Below are 22522 nucleotides of genomic sequence, written 5' to 3'. Positions count from 1 at the left end.
GTGAAAAAGAAAGAAAGTGAGAGCAAGTTAATGTAAGCAAGTCAGAGTGAGAGAAAGACAGTGAGAATGCGAGAGAGGGGGAGAGCAAGTTAACATAAGCGAGCAACTAAGTTGGAGAAATATTAAATATCACTTGATGAAATTGGTTCAGATCTTCTACCAGGCATCAGTGTCTCAGGCTGATCTCATCAGAAAATGCAGGACAAATCTATCCGGCCTTAAACATCACACGCCGTTATCTGTGTGTGTGTTCCTGTAGGGTAGTGGATAGTAGAGGGTTACAGTCTACTTTTCTACTACTTTAAGGCTTCATCTTAAATACAGCTTATAGTAAAGAAAAAAAAAAAGATAAAAACTAAGCAGACTCAGCACTTCAGTATCGCACTGCAAAAGAGAATGCAGTGTTGTGCGGTTTCTAGTTTCATTGAACAAACATTGCGTGTGTGTAACCCCCCCCCCAAAAAAAAAAAATGAGTCACACATACACCACACCATCCCGACCTCAACGCACACACACAATCAATTTTGTGGTTTTATATAACAACCTATAGAAAACCGATACTTTAATTGTGTTACCCTGATTCTGGTCCAGTTACAGGACCGAGAAAGGCAGCGAGAGGGGCAGAGGGACAGAACAAGAGTGAGAGAAAATTTTTCAGAAGCTCCGAGCATGTTTATTACTCAGAATTGCACCACGCTTTTGAGGAAACTCGCAGGCTGAGCAGCAGCTACAGAGAGAGCTCAGATTTGCACTTCATGCCGAAAGTTCAGCTCATTTTACTCATATCAAGGATGTAAAGAAGGGAAATCTCCCCATTCTGATTAGAACACTGAAACACTTTATGCTTTGCATCTAAAATACCTCCATTCAAAGTACTCAGAACTACTTCTGTTCATTTTGTGCTAGTTTGAAAAGCATGCATGTGCAATGGTCACATCGCAGAAAGGGCACATGAGGCAAATTAAACCATACACATCATGCTACAACTTGCTTAATACAAAAGAGACAATTCCCACAGTCCCACTTTCCATGACCTAGTATCTACCCTACGGCACACAACATATCTGCCCAGGATCATACATTTGATCACATCATGTTGGCTCATTGACTATTTAATTTTTATTTTATTTTAATGCATACAATAGTTAGTTCCGGTCTTGCGAGCTGATTTGCTGAGATTTCCGCTGAACTTTCTATGAATCATATAAGGAGTATTGTAGTAGAAGTATCGTAAACGCTCCGAGCAAGCGAAAACATTAATGACATTAATAATTGAAATAATTAAGTAATTAAAACATTAATTAGTTGGAATGTGTTGATCTGTATAAGGAGCTGGAGAAGGATCTGCAGGCTGAGTGAGTGAGGGGCGTTTGTTACTGTGATGAAGCAGCAAGCTGCTTGTTAAGGAGGTGGAAGGAAGTGTTAACGGTTCTTCTGCTAAACCATTCGGGGCCCTTGAATTAAACATTTAAGGTAAAATCTCCGAACTGTGTTTATAGACTAAATATTGCCTTTATAAACTAGAGTAGACTATTTTTCACCATGTTCTTCAAACTACCACAGACCTGGACACGGTCTGAGTGGGTTGAGAGATGTTTTTTTGGGTGTATTTACAAAGATGAGATTGGGGGCAGTCCAAGTCCAGGGTTTGTTAGCGATGTTAGCCTAGCATCTCTCATTGTGAACCAACAAAGCAAAACTTCAGATACCAGACTCGTCTTGGCTGACGGACTGCACTGGAGTTCAATAATCAAATCGCAGTCACTACCAGGAGGATTTTCAATGTCCACATTTATAAATGTTTATGCATAAATTCAGCATCAGCCCACTGTTCCCAAATCAGTGCATCCCTGTATGCTACAGATGCACCAGGCAGAGATCTGGCTTGAAAATGCTGAAGTATTACTCCAACAGCATCTACAACTGGTGTGTGTGCATGCGCGTGTGTGTGTGTGTGTGTTTTCTCTTGCGTGTTGTTACGCAGATGGCCTTGCTGTCCTGATGCCACTTGAGCACCCTCCATGTGGTCTCAATTCTGTCAGTGTAAAGCAGATCTCTCTCAAACACGCGCGCACACACACACACACCTCACCTGACTCTACTCCATTCATTTCAATCACGTCATTTCATACCGTTCCCTTTTCACAAATGTCTCTCCAAAGCCAATTATCAGAGTCCATCACTCTATTCAATATCCTGCCCCCATATCTCTCGTGCCCTTCTCTGCCCTCCGCTCTTTAACACGTTATTGGGTGGAGCTGACCTCAGGTTTGGGTGGCAGTGCTGCTTTGATTGCACTGCTGTTCGCACGCTATCGGTCAAACACAGCATGCTGCACAACTCTCTGAACACTGCAAGAAACGAAGTGTGAGCGGATCACCAGGGAGCCACACAGTTCGTGCACTTTACCTGCTGGCTGAAATCTCTTTACAGCTGACAGGTGATTAGCGTCCACTTTGTTTCCTACACAAGCAACAAGCAAAAAGCGGCAACACCGTTTATTTGCTCAGTACCCAAAGCTTGTATATCACAGGCAAAATGAACATGACACTGGGTCAGACTGATTAAATTCGGCAGTGTCGGCACCACACTAGGTATAAACAGTATCTACTCAGCCTACGCCACCCTGCAAATTCCTCGTATCGCCAAAATTATCAACTTTACAAGAGAGGGGGAAAAAAAATAAAAAATCTTCTGGAAGTTAATGTCAAAAGCATTTCTGTTGGTCCGTTCATCATAAACAAGATCTCCAAATGCCAAATTCTAATCACAGCAACGACAGCAATGACATCCTTCACAAGACAGTCAGTTTCATCTCAACTGCAGTCATGATCCTTGTGATGGTCGATCTGTAAAAGCTTTAGAAAATATGGGTTAATCGGCTGAGGGTGTGTATCTGCATCAGGGCTTAGCTTTAAGAATGCTGCAGACACCAAAGGAAAACCTATAGGAGAGACTCGTCAATTCTTTTCAGCATCACCTGGACATTTTCTGTCTTTACTTTTTAGTCCTTTTTTGTTATTATTATTTTGTTTAAATAAATGGTAGCCAGGAGTACATTTACCTCAGCACAGTATGTGGTAGTCATGCAGAGGACAACCTAACTCCATTTTTAGCTTAGAGACTAACTGCCCAGTCTTGTGAGAGTTAATAATACTTTTACACAAAAGCTCCTCATCAGTTCCTGCCTTGCTTCCCTTATATGCTAAATCTAGCTTTTGAAGTCTTGCTACTAACTGCATGTGTGTGTGCGAGTGTGTGTGTTTACAGGATGGGTTTAAGCCCAAGTCCTCAGGCTGGATAACGGTGTGGCATGATGAAGCTAAAAAAGAAATGATGATTATTCTGGCTTTCTTCCTCCACACGTCTCCTTTCCATTCCCCTCTCTCTTCTTCCCTCATTCATTGAGATCCATTCTCTCCATGCCTGCAGTGACTGAGTTTCGTTATCGTCATTTTTAAATACGCTATTGAATTCCCCATTAAATATTAAAAACCTCAGGACAACACAAGATTTAAACCATTTGAAAAAGTTCTTTAACTGCACATACTGGAACGGTGTAGTACAATATGCTGCACTGCAAGTTTTTTCACTGTTGCACTGTTTTTATAATCAACACTGACTTGAGTTAATTATTTATTTGACTATTTATTTAACTTACTTTTCCTAACTGCCCACTGGTAGCGATTTTAGAAGTTGGAGTTTGAATCCATTTGTTTTTCTAATTTCTGTCTTTGCTCTCTGTGATGAAGATTTGAGATGAAGGTAATCACAACAACAACAACAACAACAACAACAACAACAACAACATCCCATAGACTTTTTTTGGATGAAAAGAAAGGGGGGGTATGATTCACATAGTGGAACCTTCACAACATCCGGGGCATTTGTTGTCTTCTGTGCTCTGTAAACATTTTTTGTGTACTGTATTTCCATTTTTGCTTCTGCTCTCTTTAACCTCACTCCCCTACAACTAAACTCTGATCGGTCAGCGTAAATTTGATGCATCTATACAACGCAGAAAACAGAGCCGCCTCTAGCTGAACGAATTCTATTATTATAAATTACATTTACACTTGCACATTAATACACTTTTTTGGGTCTTTAGACCCTGCAATTTCATCTCTGTAAATGCACTCCAAAACCATACATCCCTCAACCCAGTCAAAGCGAACCCACATCCTCAATTGTGTCTGTGCACATGAACTGATGTGGTTTAGAGGACAATCTGACGTCCTCTAGACTATAAACACAAAACTCATTTTTACAGCTGAATGGGGGGGGCTTATTTAACTCATTTGATCCCTGCAGAAGTTTCCATTTCCACATCTTCCATTTCTCTTTGCGTGACCCAGTCTGACCCCTCTCACTCACACACACACACACACACACACACACACACACACACACACACACACACACACACCCTATGATAGTATATCTAAAATGAAAACTGAATCTGTCAGTTCCCTCTCATCGTCACAAGATTAAACACCTCAGTCCATGACGGCACAGATGAGTGCAGTGTGTGCGTGCAGTGTGTAGGTGTGTATGATAAATCAGCTGTCGCCCCCTTCCGCCGCTTTAATGATGGGGGAGGCAAGGACTCATTACATGATGAATATGTTTAAAAGGAGTGAGTGCATGTGTGTGTGTGCGCGTGTGAGAGAGAGAGACACACGCAAACCCATTTTCCCTCTTTGACCAGTGTATCAGAGATGATGAGCAAGCATAGCTAACCCCAAAGTGAAACCTTTCTGTGTGTGTGTGTGTTTTGTTCTGTGCTGCACCACCCAGCTCTAGCTAGATTCTTTCGCCGCCCATCAATCCAAGAGACGTTTGTACCTCTTCACAACACCGCAGCACAATTTTACGAGCTGCCGTAGCAAATAGGATAAATATGATTGATACTGTAGGTTGGAGCTTTTACAAATGGCCAGATTGTGCTGGATGTCTGCACTGCACCGCATAGAGTGATTATTCTCTCAGGCCAATCAGCTCTCTGCAGGGTTTGCACATTACGTTCGAGTCCTGACTTGGCTTGTTTAGAACCAAGCAGGTGAGCAAGTGGCAAACCGTACCCGGTTCCAGGTATCAAATTTCCCTAATGGAAAAGCAGTCGCAATGGTTTCCTTGCAGTGGAAAAGCACCATTAGTAAGAAAGTGGAGATAATCAGAGCAGGGTTATCCGTTATATTAAGCTCACAATTCAGTAATTTCAACATTTTCTGAAATAAATAATCCACTTTCCATGATGGAAATGTTCCCATAACTCACCTTATTTAAAGACGCATTCATATTTTGCTAACTTTTTTGCTGTGCCTTAGTAAACAAACAAACTACAAAAAAAATTCTAATATTTCCCACTGCACTTAAATGAACATCTTAAAACATAGTTCTCTGCAGGAAATACAACTACATTCCATTTCCCACTATATTAAAAGGAACATCAGCATATTCCACTGTTCAGCAGAGAACATAATTATCAGCTTTGCTTCCACCATTTCATCAAACCCACATACTGATTGGTCTTCCCACAACATACAGCGCATCCCTAAAACAGCCAAAACACATTTGTATGTAAGCACAGTCAACATATTCCTGTACACCTAAACTGTTAAGACTGTACAGGCTCTAACGCAGGATTAACTTTCCTTTTTCTCATCTTTAAAATGCCGATTCCAAAACCCCGTACTGCTGAGGACGGCATCAGCTCTGTGCAACGAGCACGTTCCAGAACTCCAGCTGCACACAAGCTAAAAGACAACACACTGTGAAAGGGCAAAGCTTTCAGAGGACTCTAAGATGTCATGGTTTTACTATGACTTACAAACGGTCATTAATAATGACCGTGACAGAGTGTTGAGATAAAAACATCTCACAAAATAAAAAAAAATAAGATGATAAGAATAAGCAACCTATAAAATGGAAAATAGGTTGAGGGTAAACATCTGCAATTAGCACATCAATAAACAAGCTTTCCAAAAGCTGGATTTCTGCTTTCTTTGATGTGAAAGCGTGAACACACTCTCCTCCTCAAACACACACATACATGCTGGGAGGCAGCGGCATTATGGATGTCGTGACAAACAGCATGGATTTTTGCCATCTCCTCAGGCGCGCGCACACACACACACACACACACACACACACATTGACCATTTCAGATGCTGACAAGTTGTTTTTGCCCATGTCTCATAGTATGTGGGATAAACACACACATGAAACACACTCGCACAGAGAACACACCAAAGAACCCTTGGTCACACCTTTAAAGAGTTTGTTCCCACCTGGCATTAACATGCGTTTCGTTTCCGGGTAGAAATCAGCAGAACAACTGATGTCCTTGCATTCCACCCCCTGAAAGATGTATTTCTGCTTACCTGATGGGATCACAGAAAGTCGAATGCGTTTACAATTGTAATAAATGTGGACGAGATCGGGCTCTGACCACCTCCGACTGAGGTTTGAATGAACCGATCGTAATCAGATCTCAACTCGTCTTGGGGGTGTTGACACCTTCCTTTTGATTTCAAAGAGTGAACTTCAATGCGGTCTCAAAAAAAGCATGTTCATGCCAGGTGTAAACAGGCTCTAAAGGTCAATGTGCATGACGTTTTAATTATGGCCTCACATCCAATATGATCAGAGGTCATTTTTAAAAAAGGTCATTTGTGCTCTACTGACTCTAATGCAGGCCAATTTTATTTGCAAAAAGGTACGGCTTTGAGTTTTCATTTCAAAAAGGCTGGGGAACACCTGGTTCCACTTGTATAATCAGAGTGTAGTCTTCTAACAACTGATCACATCTAGTCCTGCTTAGCTGGAATGAAAACCACCAGCCAGATCAGCCCTTAGCAGAGGACACTGAACACCCTTCTCATAATGGCAGGAGGTGCTGCTTGGGTCCCTATGATTGTCACTTGCAGGGTAACTTATAGGGCCCTATCTTAGACCCTGCGCAAGGTGCGTTTTGATGCTCATTGCTCTCTTACACCCCACAAACAGTCTATTTTCATGCCTTGCTTAAATAGCAACGGTGCTTGCGAATATATCTACGCTGATGGGCGTGGTGGTCTTGAAATAAGGTGTGTTCAGGTAAATTTCTGGCGTCTTGCTAACACAGGCGCGCCACTGACTAAAAACAACCTACGTGGACGTCAACAATCAGATGTTTATTGCTGTCTTGGCAGTAAATAGTCACAGACGCATGCCCAACGCTATTGAAATAGCAATCCGCCAAAATCAGACCGCATCTGGCACCTGGGAACGGCAAGGGACATGCTGATTGGTTAATTGCATGTTATGCCCAAAACACCCATTAATAATTAATAGACTTAGTACATGCATTTTTCCCGTCGTTACGATAGCAAAGACACACAGACACGCTCTAAATCAAGCAGGTTGGTGGCTTTCCTACAGAACGACTAGACATAGACTACACATAGACTTCAGACACTGACTTCCCTTCACGGATCGCTGAAAGGATGTTGAAGGAAATCCGAACACACAAAATAAAGGAAAGAGGAAGGATCAGAATTCCCTACGAATCCTCTACACCATTCTGCTGAAAGGGAACGACCTTGTAAGTGTGCAAATAATACTTGGAGATTCTAAACCTGATAAATCTCTTCTCTATTTAAAGAACACGGAACCACAAAGAGCTACATTGAGAACACGAGGCAGCTGCCGCACAGATCTGTCCACCACTGTTCCAGAGCATGAGGGGTTTTACCAATCACTGTGCTCCACTGTGTGCTGTGATCAGCTTCAGGCGAGTTACTGCAAGTGGTTTAATGAAGGTGTTCTGAAGGACACTGCCATGGTCAAAATAACAGGTCAAACTACATCATATTACTGATTCAGCAGTGTGTGTGTGTGTGTAATGCACTGTACAAGGAATACTGCAGTCTACATGCAATACCAGCACACCATCACAATACAGTGTGTGTGTGACAAAATTAGTTCCGCTGTAGGGCAGTCTTGTCCTCACTCGTGTCTTCTTGCTCGTCTAACATTCACTGCTATTGCGTGACCATCATCCTGTGTGTGTGTGAGCGAGAGTGTTCCAGGTCTTCTCGAGCATGAAATCCTCACTACAGTACACTAGGTAAGCTAAATGTAGAGAAATGGCTGGATCTTGCACATGCAGACAGACAGACTGCTAAAATCCTGCTCGTCCTTCTAAAAGCTCTCTCACACACACACACACACACCCCTTTGCCATATAATCCAACTCTGACGCTAAATAACACACACCGTGTTCTAGAACACTGTAATCCCGACCTCCGTGAGACACACACACACACACACGAAAAACTGACACCACAAAGTACCTATGCAGACTTACTCCTATATATATATATATATATATATATATATATATATATATATATATATATATATATATATATATATATATATACACACACACACACATATACACACACACACATATATACACACACATATATACACACACTACATGGCCAAAATTATTGGGACACCTGCTCATTCAAAAAAAATGAGTAACTGTCCAACTGAAGATACCCATGTCATTTATCAGATTAACAGTAAAATACCTCCACGTAAGAATCTAGATGCCCTTTTTGTCAACAAAACCTGGAGCTTTACAAAGGCAGTGGCATTCTGTATGTCAGCTGTGCTTTTCCTCTGGCTTTACTACAGTCATTTTTGTGACACACACACACATATACACACATATATACACACCAGGTTGGGTTTAGTGGGTAAAACTGAACTGGGAGGGTTCCTTAAACCACCCCGCTGCTCCATACTCAACTTCCTCTATAATCTTACACTCAACCATCAGTTCAGCAACTACAGCCACAAGCAGTCATTCACAAATGCACATACACACACATTCATCAGTGTGTATAAGGCTTTAAGGAGCGAGTTTTGCTATTCAACTATCAGCATTTGTGAGCGAATAGTATTTTAGAAGAAGAAAAAACAAAAAAACAAAAACAAAAAAACAATATTCAGCATTAATTTGAATACAAAAGAATATGGAAACACAGGAGCTCCAAGTGGTGCACCGGTCTAAGCCAGGGGTGGCATTTAACTCATTCAAGGCAACATGCCGCATTAGCTGCAGTGCAGTGTCGGGGGTGGGGCCATTTTTAACTGTGAAACCTAACTTGGTACCACTTATTTTGAAAAGACGCTTGGAATTTTTAATTTGCTTATGCAGAATTACACTAGCACATTATGGCTAAAACGGGCTAAGTGGAACTGTGGCTGTGTCCCAATTGCATACTGCACTAACACTGTAAGGCATATATTATATACAAATCTTAACAGTGTGGGTTTGGAAGATTAGAACACAAAATATTACTATACTAACCTGTTTTTACCAACAGGAAGTGATGAAGTGTTGCTATGCCAACATGCATCTGCTTTTCTAATAATAATAATAATAATAATAATAATATAAAACTGTTAATAAATAATAATAAATAAAACTGTTCCAGACGTGAGCAGCTCGTCCCTTTCAGTGCATTGTGGGATACTGGTGTTCACCGTAATTACACTCAAAAAGCATCTATTTCAGAGTATGTATTCTGGATGTCTATTACACTATAAAGGGTTCATATACTTTAACCAATTTCAAATTCAAGGACTTTTCATGACCTAAAGTACCAAAAAACTAAATTCCAGGACTAAAATCCTCCCATAATTTCTTTACGGGAATGTTTGGTCCACGCTAGTTGTTGGGAATGTCCAGGCTAGCTAGTTACCAACATAATGCACGTTCATGATACTACAGACAAAACTGTGCATGGTCATATGAAATACAGGCAGTGATTGGTCATGTAAAAAAAAAAAAAAAAAAATCATGATACTATAAAACTTTGTGGTTTTTATCATTATATAAAATGACAACAGGAGCTCCTTACAATATTTTTCAGGGACTACTTTTTTCAATTTAGTTATTTTTCAAGGACTATTCAGCACTGGATTTTGGCATGTTTATTTTCCATGACTTTCCAGGTTTTTCAGGTTCCATATGAACCCTGCTATATCTAGTATCACCCCCACCTTACAGCCAATTCCCCAGCTCATCACAAAAGAATCAGATGGAGAATCATCATTCCAGAGAACACCTCCCCACTCAAAGCTGGGGGCCTTACAGATCTAGCCTAGACCTGGCATTAGGCAAATAGGAGCAGATACACATGAACCAATGAGTGAGTCAATTTCCAATGCTTATCTACAAAAACTAGACAAGCAGGGTGTGTGAGCGCAACTGCACATACATGTCAAAATTAGGTGCAATTTAAGGTAACTGAATGCATTCATTAGAAAGCGTGTCCACAAACATATGGACATATAGTAAAGATAAACAAAACACTCAGATGAGTCCATGTTCAAAATGCCCTCAACTCAACAAGGTCAATAAGAGGGCGTGCATGCAAACACACCCTCATTTAAACTATAATCTGAATGGTAGGGTTCCATAGGTAATTACAGACTACAGTACCATTTCAGAAAGACGTAAACACTGAAGAACACACACCAATGTCTGTGTGTGGAGAACATCTGTGGTCAAGCTCTATGTTTAGCGTTGCAGAACACAAACAGGGGAACTTTCTTAAATACAACCTACAATAAAGTCTTCCATTCCAAGTTTACAGGAAGGTTTATGGCTAAATCCTAGTCTCGGATTTAATAAAAAATAAATAAAAAAAAAGAAAAGAAAAAAAGAAATAAATTAAATATGTAAAGTAAAATTGGAACTGATAATCCAATTAACTGTGAAATTTAATCCATAACGAGGTTTAAGGGAGTCTAAAAAAAAGCAGTCTAGAAGAACTTAAAACGAACTGTAAGTGAACATGCGGTCGCTTAGTCATTCACAGGCTGATCCTGTGACCTTCTATATTACAGCTCAGTCGGAGCACAAATTAGCTTAGATCAGAGCTAAGGGTGCAGAAGAAAAATGCACCAGCTTGAAGGTGGTGATTTAAGTGCTTTGATTAAGGGATGTTATCAATTAGAATTCATTATAACAACAACAACAACAACAACAACAACAACATTAAAGAAAAAAGATGAGCTCGTTTTGGAGAAATCATTTTTGAAAAACAAAATACCAAACATACAAAAGCCAGCTTGGGTGTAGAAAGTTTTAATCACATTTATGTAGTCAGTGTAGTAACACACCCTTTTCACACTTTAGTGCCATTAAAAGGAAATGGTGACAAAGCAGGTAAGTGTGTCTCTGGACATTTTTAAACATGGCAGTAGGGCTCAAGGACCTTCCGCATCTGTCAAGCGAAGACATTTCTATTTAAAATTTAATAAGGATGGCTTGATTCTTACTCCATATGCTAAGAGCAAGAGTAAATCTAATGACTGGACTACCCTACAGGAGGTGGTAAAGAAGCATAGTCATGGTCAGATGTTAAAGAAACGTTCACGTAGAGCTGGGCGATCTGACGATATTATATTGTATCGTGATGAATTGCGTTATCATGATCAACTATATACGTTTCTAAGCATATGGATGATATTGTTAGGTGCTGAATAAACACTGATCAACTGCAGGTTGTTACCAACAGTGTAATTAGACTGGTTTGATTAGATGAAGTGCAGCAAATGTTGAATAAAAGTCACTGTATTCAGTATGGGACAGGATTTAAATAGTAGTTTTTGAGAGTCTGTTACTACTGATTTATTTAGTCTGTGGTTACATGTGTTGTGATAAATATCATGTACCATAAAGAGTGTCTTAATATTTATTTACCATTACCAGCCCTACGTTTACATGCTCATTGGCGTTTTACTGCTCATCTTAGCTGGCAACATCTGTTCCCAGTAGGAATCAATCAGACGTCGCACTTAGCAACGTGGCCACCACAGACTGCATTTACTTGATTTACAGATTGCCGGATATTATCTTAGCCCGTGCTTGGTCGGAAAACTAGGAAAGCACAGGTACGGCCGTTTTTGTTTAGAGTTGTGGCACTCAGGAACGCAGCAAAACGCCTGGCTCGACCCGAAGCGTAATGACCTGCTGACAGAAACCGACGGAGGTGAGAAGCTGGGTCTATTTTAGGAGTGGTTTTCAAGATCACAGAGAGGTTTTTGGGGTTAATACAGAGTTTAAAAACATTCCAGAACAAAGTCTTGGGTCTAAAACAGGACTGACATACCAAAACTGACCAGTACCATATTATAGGCTACACATCAGTTTCAACAATAAGTGCAGGATTGGCCGAAACGGAGGTAAATCAATCAATTAAATCCACACCTGGAACCTAAATCTGCTGGATATCTTCATCACTACACAACTGAAATGAAAAGCTGATGGAGCTCACCGGTCACGTCCAGCACACCTGTCTGTGTTAGAAAAAAAATCAAACCCGGAGCACAAACATCTGACAGAAAAAAAAAACCTAATTAAAATAAATAAATCTGCCTCAAAGACTAAAACCCCAACCTCTACTAACATGTTTTTTTTTATCCAAAAGTGGTTCTTCTATGGCATTGCTCAAAGAACCGGTTGAAGCACCTTAATCTTAAGGTCACAGATTTGCTTGTATGCTAGAGGAAAGCCAGAACGTATAGGTTGAGATTTTAATTCCTGACCAATACAGTACCAGTACACTGTTCTCATCCTTTAGTCACATATGAAGCTAAAACAGTAGGCCTACATTACTCAGATCTGTAGATCTCCGATTTCATAAACACTCAATATGTGCCATTTGGGAACCGTTCTCAATGAACAGCTCAGGCAGAGCGTCTCTCGGCCTCTCAGCATGGTGTTACAGGTACACCCGTGTGCGGAATGGGTCCACAAATCTGAAGTGAACTCCCTGCTATCTGATGGGTCTTCAGGTTCAAAGCGAGAGTCGGCTCCTCTAAAACAGGGCGGAAGCGCAAAACAGGCTCTGTAGTTCCGGCAGGATTATACTGGTGACAGTGATTCCGGGACAGACTGTTCCTATCTCATCACTGCACTCATGTGCGAATCCCTTCGGATCGGACATGAACACCAGAAATAGGCTTAACGAACGTGTTCAGACAAGCAGCGCTCATAGTGCTTGAGTGGACCTGGTGAACCTGGGGGGGCCACGATCGGACCACTTCACACACTGCAGCACGCGAGAAACCCGGAACAGAGACAAACGTGGCTGTGAAGAACCAGGAAGGAGCACTCTAACACAGCCAGCTGAGGTAGCTATTAACCTGTTATTAACAGTACAGATCAGCATTAACACTGACCCAGTCTGACTGAATTACTAACACTAATCAGAGCAGACAATCAGGACTGTCAATCACACACACACAGAGAGAGGGAGGGAACAGGATGTGTAGAGCAGGTGCAGAACCCAACACTCCACCCTACCATTAGAAATCACTGCAGACCACAACCCTCTAACACAGGCACACAGCAGAGGAGAAGGAAGGAAGGGAGAGAAAGAGAGAGAGAGAGAGAGAGAGAGAGAGAGAGAGAGAATAGGAGGGTGAAGGAAAGGGACTGAGAATGGAAAGGGGGGGGGCAAGCGTCCAAAAATAAACATAAATAAAGCTCTGGAGACGAAAATCTCATTGAGCTCTGCACATTAAAATTGCACCACACAAGCCCGACAGACCACTGGGGATAAAGCCGGTGAATTCACCCCTAACGCACACACACACACACGCACACGCACAGCCCGACCCCCTGGCATTCGGTGGTATAGAATAGGGAATCAGGGAGGGGATATAGAGAAAAAGAAAGAGAGAGGAAAAATCGGTTGAGTCTCCGAGACAAAAGCACGGTTCCATAGGAGCAGTTACGGGTTGGAGGTACTCACATGTACGCCGGGGACAGCGGAGACGACCTGGAGGTTTTAAGCACAGGCACAGGAAATTTCCAGCTGACCGGAGAGCCGCTCTTCCATTTCAGAGGCATGATTAGCTACCGGCTCACGGAGCTCACACGGCTGAGAAGAACCACGCAGAACCCACAGTCCATGAAAAAGAGGAGGCCGGAGAGGAGTCCCATCTCCAGCCGAGGGGTGGAGGAGTAGGAGGAGGCGGCGGCGGCTGGGTGGATGGAGAGCTGGACGGAGGGACGGATGGGTGGACGAAGGTGACTGTTATGAAGCAGCTGGGACAGAGCTTAGCAGCCCAAGCTAGAGGATAGAGGCTAAGCAAAGCCGAGGCTACAAGATTAGCATTCAGAGAGCGCGAAGGAGCGAGGGAGCGAGACGGAGAGGAGTGCGCCCGCTCAGCCTAAACATGATGGAAGGGATAACGAGAGATGTGTGGAGAAATGGAGAGGAGGTGGTGGTGGGGGGAGGAAAAAAAAAAAAAAAAAAAAAAGAAGAAATCCACCTCAGGTGCCGAGAAGAGGCGCTGCAGCGAGTTCAGAGCGGTGGATGTGGAGAGAAAGAGTGAGAGAGAGAGCGCTGACTGCAGTGGAGAGAGGAATATAGAAGGAGAGAAAGGGAGGGGGGAGAGAGAGAGAGAGAGTAGGGAGGAGGGGTGGGGAGAGAAGATAATAGAGAGGGAGGGGGATGGGAGAGCAAGCATAGAAAAGCCAGAGAGGTTGAGGAGGGAGTGTAAAATAGCAAGAGAGAGAGATAATGAGATTGAGAGAGTGACATGGATTGAATTGGGGGGTGGGGGTGGGTGAGAGAGCGAGAGACCCATATACGGTCCATATACGGAGACGGAGCTGCAAAAAAATTGGCTTGTTTAGCCACGCCCATTCACATTGAAGTTATAAAGAGCATTTCTTCAGGCTGCAGTCCAGGCTGAAGACAGAGACCCAATGAGAACAGGGGACATTTACATATATTAGTCTCGAGCCCATTTGAACAGGATTAATTTTACATGAGGTGCCGGGGTAATTTCCTCTTTCACAGGAGCTCCTCAGCGGTTTTATTTTTACCCAGACTTAAGTTCTAATAAAACTAATATAGGGTTGGGCAGTATCCACCAATTTCTATACAGTCAGATTGCCTCCAAATAGCAGTGTGGTATACAGTATTGCCAGGACGGGGTGTAGCTATTTACAGACATTTCCATGCATTTAAAAAAAAAAGACAAGACAATGCTGAAAGGTGTCCAAGAGAGCGAAGTCAAGCGACTAGTGTTGGAGAGACAACACGTTATATTGTGTTTGGTCCCATAGCTGACTAGCTAAGCTTAGATTTGGCTTAAACACCACGGCACAGACAACTCCAGCTATCTGAGACTCAAATCACACGTTTAGAGAATAGAGTCTCATATGTGGGAGCACCAAGTCGAGTGAACTGTCTGAGGAATAAGTTAACATGCCGAAGGTTGAGGGTAAAAGTAGGGATAGAATGAGCTTTTATTTATTTTATTTAGACAGAAGTGCTTGTTGGACATGTTTCCGACTGTTTTCAGGCACATTTAGCAGACTGGTTGAGTCAGGTTTGCTTGCTCTCCCTTTTTGATTCGGAGTGCATCACATAATTCACCAAGCTGAGGTTCTTTGGTCATGTACTAGATCGACACAGAACAGAAAGTTAACACATCCTTCACGACATCGCAGAAACACTACCCTCATTTGGCAAGAACATCATTGTTTTTAAAAATACCACTCAACAACTAACATCCGGCATCTGGCATGACTTTTTACTGAAACCAATATCCGGCATGGGTTTATTTAAAAACTAATATCCAGCATAAATGTAATATTATAAAATGTAATTTTATCACCCAGCATAGTTCTAAATCAAACTAATATCCATTATTAACTTCTCAGAAAAGTAATTTCCACCATTAAGTCACAAGTAAACTAAATTAAAAGAACATGCTAATCAAACCTGGAAAATGAGAACTTCACATTCTGAGAACCCAGCTCCCACAGTCCGGCTTATAATACCTCAATCTACACTGTAAATGTTATTACTGAATTACTGCATTACTAACGGGACAAGAAATTCTCAAGTTTAGAGGAAAGCTTTTCTGTGCCCGCACTCTGCCGCCGGCCTTTTCTCCAGCTGTCGGGTCAGTGCTCTTCTGACTGAACAGAGCGACGAGGAGAAAAAGAGGTAGAAGACTCGTTTCTGCGATTACGTCTGTCTCCGTTAAAGGAGCTGACAGACCGTCAGAGGAGATGCTGTTTCTTGGCCGCAGAAACAGTTTGATGTGTGTGTGTTTTTTCCACTCACCAAGGTTCGAAATCAGGCCCAGTGAGCATCACTTTGTCCTTTTTCTTCTTTACTTCTATAAATCATCATTTATTTATGTGCACACTGTACACAGATCATGCTTCTTAAAGCGATAGTGTGGCCAAGTTTACCGACCTGCCCCATACCTCAAGTGTAGTCCATCAGCAAAGACCTGTTTGGTGTCTCAAGTTTTCTTCTTTTTTTTTTTTTTTTTTTTTTTTTTTAACAGTTTTGAACTGAAGCTATGAGGCCAATGAGAACACATAATGGAAGTTTCTTTCACGTATTAGCATTGATTGTGTGGTTTCTGGCACTGTAGGACGTGCACTGAAAAGCTACAGTTCTAGCTAGGAGTGTCAGAGACCACCTAATCAAGTCTCAGAATGGCTTGAAGAGAGTGTGAGTGGTGATTTAGTCATGCCGTTTGCCCAATGCTAATTCATTGACATTGGACTGCATTATAAGAGTCAATTCAACATACCTACACTAGCCGCGTAGCTCCAGCTCAAAACCTAAAGCAGCAACACATCCTTGCTGATTGTCTACATGTCGGGTTATTCATCCCCAAAAAGCCGCTTTAAACACTGGACTGGAGTGTTTGTGTTGACGCAGTAACATAAGCAGCATAAGTAGCAGCCGGTGAGGACTTGGAAAGTCTTCCTGCGAATTTGTGATTAGACCTTGAGCCAGAATATCAGATCCAACAGGATTTAGCAGCGCTACCGGAACATCTTACACAGAACTTTCCACACAAACACATTTGACCTGAGGAAGTCATACGCAAATAAATAAATAAGAAGTCATATGTCAACATAAAAGAGAAGAAAAGGACGGAGACCAGGTGAACCATCACAAAGCCAATACAGCCAATTAATTCATTAGCACACACTCACGCAACCGTAACTGGCTGGCATAGAGGAGAGCCAAGTCCATCAACATGGCAAATCCCAGCTAATTCTATTAGCAGATCAAATATAGTCATATAACAGACCTACTGGCACACTATAAAAGAGGTGTGTGTGTGTGGTTGTGACAATGGCCCAGATTCCTAAAACTCCACAGCAACATTACGGGTCCATACCGACCCTGACTCAACAGGTTCCATCAAGGTCGAGGGTTCTGGGCCAGACTTTGGCCAGTTTCTAAAAGTAGTAGATCATCGGGTTTAGGTTTTAATTAAAAAAATTTAAACCGCTCCATACCAGTGGGCTCTGCTCAGGGCTCAACAGGTACAGTGCAGATCCTAAGATACATATTCTAAGTCTACGTCCACACTACTGTTTTCCTTTTTAAAACTATTGCAACGTTTTGGCCCACCATTCACACTGCTCCACCATTTAAGGGCTTTAAAATAGAGAAGTTCGGAAATGCTGCTGGATGATTTTTAGCTTGACGACACTGGGGGTGCGTTTCAGAGTGGATGGCCAGAAACGGAGAACTTTGGAAATTGATTACTCGGGCACCCACATGCTTTCTAACAGGGTCTCAGTCACAATGTACCCTTTTCGCATTCACATGGTATCAAACATTTATGATGAATGGACTAAATGATTTAAAAGAAAAAACTCTTTACTTTGACTTTCATTAAATAAAAAAAATACAATAAAAAAGATTTTCCCCCTTATTGATATTTCTGGCAGGGATAAAGGTTTTGCGTGACAGCAACAATATACATGTTGATGTTGAAATGGTGCTACATTTGAAAAATTTTAGGGATTCTGGGGGACTTTTTTGCTTCACATTGCCCAGCATGTACTCCCCGCCCCCCAAGCCCCAGAATCATTGAGTGAATATGTAACCATTTATTGTAAGCCATTAAACTCCTCAGACATCTGGTTTACAGCTTAACCATTTAAGTATGCATGAAGATGGAAAAATGTGTGTAATTGCAAACTGTCACTTGTGAAAGGTTTCAGATTTAGTCTGACGAGTTTGTTTAGGTGGAGGTGGCATCAGTCTTTTATAATGCAACTAGGTGATCAGGGATTACCATATCTGCAGTAAATCTAATGTTGTGTGTCAATATTAAAACAATGAATAAAAAAAGAAGAGCAACATCAGGAATAACAACATTGGGCCTCCTTGGCCAACCGTTATTGTTTTTTCCAGAAATGTTTTTTTAAAACCTCCTTCACAAAGACTGACATTTACCAGGCGTTCTCTCATTTTAATTTATGAGGACCACTATAAACAGCAGAGCTGCGAATAATTATTATTTCTTTCTTTTTCCTGCCAATTTGGTAGTACTAATTAACCTACTCATTCGCAACCCTTGCTAGCACTAGCAATACTCCCTATGAGGATAAGGACTTAACACGTCTCCTATGATACATGCAAAATCAGTCACCACTTTTTTTCTAAAAAAACAAAAACAAACAAAAACAAACAAAAACAAAAACAAAAACAAAAACAACAACAACAACAACAACAACAACACTCGGTAACAGACATGGGTCAGCCAACATTGCTTTTGGAGTGATGAGGGGACAGCATGCCATCTACTCACCTGGATAGAGCACGGCCAATTGTGCGCTCTCAAACTCTTGCTGTTGATGACAAAGAGACATGGCTTGGGATTCAAGCTTGTATCCCCCTAGCCACTGTGGTAGCACATCAGTGTGCATTTTCGGATTTATCTGGCATTTATCCTGTCCCACCCCCCCAGAAACTACACCAGTTCTTGTTCCTACAACCCTTTTTAAGTGCCACAGCGGTTTCCGAAATTGTTGGCATGTATGTTTTCTCCCTGAATGGTGTAATAAATGCCAGAACAGTGAATCCAGGTAAATGTCTTTTCTCCTTACTGTGTGTGTGTTGGTGGAGGGTGGGGGGGGGGGGTGGGGGGGCGTTCATGCAATGGTAAAAATATTCATGCAGAGCAGCTGGTGTTTTCAAATGGTGTTAATAAATAAGTACAAACAAAATATGTGGAGAAAAGCAGTTATGACAGTGATTTTTATTTGACCCTGAAACCTTTGAGTGAGGATGAGAAGGAGTGAGAGGACACCGATTCTACCCTCTGCTGGACATATAAGGCACTGAACGAACGAACGAACACACACACACACACACACACACACACACACACACACACACACACACACACTTAATTAAGTGCTAAATGTGTAGTGTGGTAGAGGAGCGTCTATTCATAGGAGTCTATTATTAGAGCTGATTAAGAGCAGACTGGGCTCCATAAAAGAGGAGAAGAAAGAAAGCAGCTCTTAGAGATGGTGTGTTTCAGTCTAAACACTTCACTTACACACCTCATAATACATCTGTCCACAATGCCAATCACTCACTGTGAAGATCAGTTTAACCATTAAGTGGACAAAACACAATCTATATATATTTTATTATATTATTTATTATTTTTATTTTTTTATTTACTATTTATTATAGTTGGTCACAGTTACAGCTAATTTTAAGCAAAGCTAAATGTCATGTAAATCATTTCTTCATTTAAAAAAAGCAGAGAGATTGTCTGAGCAAATTTAATTTAACCACAAATTCTTTACACTTTTCCCATATCTGATAATTTTTTTATTGAATAAACACGACTTTTCTGCTGCTCAAAATAATGATTTAACCAGTATGAGGTAATGAGTGAATAAAGACAATACCTATTAAACACCCTACCTCTATTTGTTTCTTTTATTATGACAATTTGTCCGGCATAGCTTGCGAGGAGCCTCAAGCCAATCAGCTTATTAGCATGCTCTCCAAGCTGATGTATGTGGTATGAGAGAGAGTGTGGTGTGAGAGAGCAGGAAACAGCCTTTAAGATGCAGCTGGACACCTGAGAGAGGTAATAGTCCAGGTAAAAGAGATGGTGTACTAGATCATTCAATCACAACATCTCTCTTTCGTAATGTCAACGACTCTATATAGATACGTGTAGGGCAGCCACTAACGGCTGTTTTTCTGACCATTGATCTACTGATTAGTTTGTTGATTATTCTAAATGTTACATTTTCCCACAAAAAAGTTAAATGAAGGTTTTATGAACGCAAGGCCAAAAGTGACGCAATTACGGACAAAATGGTTGCGCACGAGAGTGCGTACACCTGCTCCAGCTGCCTTTGTTATCGTTTTGTTTTTCCTTTTGATTAAATGGTTGCTTTGAATGGAGTTGACCGGACTGGAGCCAGAAACTACTGACCTCATGGAGCAGTTATGTAGTGGTAATGAGAAAAAACACCTAACTGAGCTGAAGAATTTTGGAAGACCTAAAAAAAACTACAGTTATGAAAAGAGAGAAATGAAAATACAATAAAACCATACATCGACTTAAAACATGACAAGTCAAAAGAACCCTTTGGTGGCTTAAATGGTGCTTTGCCCAACTAAAATGTTCTTCATAAATGGGTGATAAACTGTTTTGTATCAATATAGACCCTTTAGAAAGGTGGGTTCCATCATGAACTGATGTGATGACCTTGTAAACGTTCTATTGCAGGAACTCACGTCTGACCTTAACGTGTCGATCGTTAGAAGCTAAAAAGAGCTCCACATCTTAGCCATCGCATCCCACTTCCCAAACACGCAGTTAGCCTGTACGACATGGACATGCTAAATATGGACACGAATCAAAGGCTAAAAATCGAGACACATGCAGTCTCATTAGCGCTCGACAGAAGAACCGGACTTAAAAAGAGCTGAGGAAATCAAAAAGGATTCCTACTCCCATCAATGCGAAATTGGGAATTACACAAAAAAAGGCCACACACACACACACACACACACACACACACACACACACACACACACACACACACACACACACACACACACACGTTATAGCGGCACTGCAAAGACATGAAAAGGATAGACGTGTCGGGGTAATACAGCAGCACACTGTGTGACTGAGCATATTTTTGGCAGGGCTCAAAGAAAATCCACAATTAATCCGCATTTATCATTTTCCAAAGCGGTTCAGCAGCAGGAAAGAGAGGTAAAAAGAGGGAGAGAGCGCGCGCAAGAGAGCGCAACAGAGAGGGGAGGGAAAGAGAGGGCGAGAGGACTCAGTCAGAGCGCTTAAGTGCTTAAGAGGGGGAAAGTATGCTGTCAAAAACAGCAAAACAGATGAAAAGAGTAACGGCGGATGAGAGGAAGAGAGGAGTGGATTGAAGAACATGAGAACATGAGTTTTTGGACCATCACACTGAAACAATACCATGTTGGTCAATGAAACTGTTGGTGAAACACACTCCGTCTCAGTGGGACACTAAAGCGTCCTCCTCTGAACAAGCTCATCTAAATTTTCTCGCCGATTCACGGACGCTACCAAAGTCCTTATAGGCAAGTATGTATGCTCACTCGGCGGCCATCTTTGAAGCCTCCAGGCAGTTATTTCCAGTCATATGAGACCAGGCTTCTAATGAAAGAGACCAAAATACTGGAAACTGAAGGTCAAATTACCACTTTAAATATTGATATAAATTATTCCATGATAGTTTAAAGAGATTTTTTATGATATACTTAGTTATATTTAGCACAATAGTTTGTCATTTAGACCAAATTGCACCAACAGCATAACATTTAAAAAAAAAAAACTGCTATCCAAATACTCCCATACTGATCACCATGATTTATACCCTGTCCAATTATATATGACCGATTACTCTCTTTGTAATGTGCAGTTAATCAGTATTCTTTAAGCACAGACAATGTCCACAACATACTCATTGTGCATATTGTGTACCACGAAAACAACGTTCATCATGATAGAAAAAGATAGTCATATTGCCCAGCTCTACATTCAACTTCGTTGAAAATCACTGATAAAATCTGACAAAAACCTCATGACCAGTCTGCAGCATTTGGCGCAAATATTTCGGCTCGATCTGGCTGCCACACTCGCACGGATCTCCACATTGAGGGTGGAGCTCCTCTGCTCGCAGCACAAGCAGCAAGCTGCATGGTCTTTTTGTTGAAGGGCAGGACTCCGTAAATAGACGCCATGTTGAGCGATACGAGAACTCCCATTCATAATTCATCACACGTCTCTGCCGTTGCTCGCTTTGTGGCTTGTGTGCTGATAGAGCCCCCTGCTGGACGCACCTCACACTGAGACACTGGGCAGTGAATTTCCACTTGCTCGAGTTCACGAACGTTACCGATGAACAGAATGCTGTTGCTTTCCGTTGTTATAGCAGAGTCAACATGAACCTGAGCTATATATGTATATAAAAGAGCGCGAGCGAGCGAAAGAGAGAGAGAGAGAGAGAGAGAGAGAGAGAGAGAGAACACACACACCTCAACAGCAAAACTGTGTTTTCTACAGAACAACCATTAAGATCAGTGCAGCCACACAGAACCTTCTAGAACACACACCCACAAAACACTCCCTAATGCACAG

The 22522-nt window shown here is 41.6% G+C and overlaps 1 protein-coding gene across 4 annotated transcripts in view; it reads right to left on the bottom strand.

The window, feature by feature from the left end:
• Positions 1-22522, bottom strand: part of klhl13 (kelch-like family member 13) — a 73676-nt gene that overhangs the window by 37197 nt on the left and 13957 nt on the right. For 2 of the 4 annotated variants that reach the window (XM_072675259.1, XM_072675269.1), the window contains exon 1: positions 13828-14404. The exons of 1 other annotated variant lie outside the window; for it this stretch is intronic. In XM_072675259.1, coding sequence (XP_072531360.1) covers positions 13828-13925 — 98 coding nt within the window. In that variant the 5' untranslated portion in view covers positions 13926-14404. Of the gene's footprint in view, positions 1-13827; positions 14405-22522 lie in introns of those variants that run through there. One more of the 4 variants, XM_072675287.1, reaches the window with a different exon arrangement.

This window comes from Salminus brasiliensis, chromosome 1 (assembly GCF_030463535.1).
Source record: "Salminus brasiliensis chromosome 1, fSalBra1.hap2, whole genome shotgun sequence".
Classification (NCBI taxonomy): Eukaryota; Metazoa; Chordata; class Actinopteri; order Characiformes; family Bryconidae; genus Salminus; species Salminus brasiliensis.
Note: the sequence above shows the minus strand (reverse complement) of the source record. Positions and strands in the feature narration are given on the sequence as shown.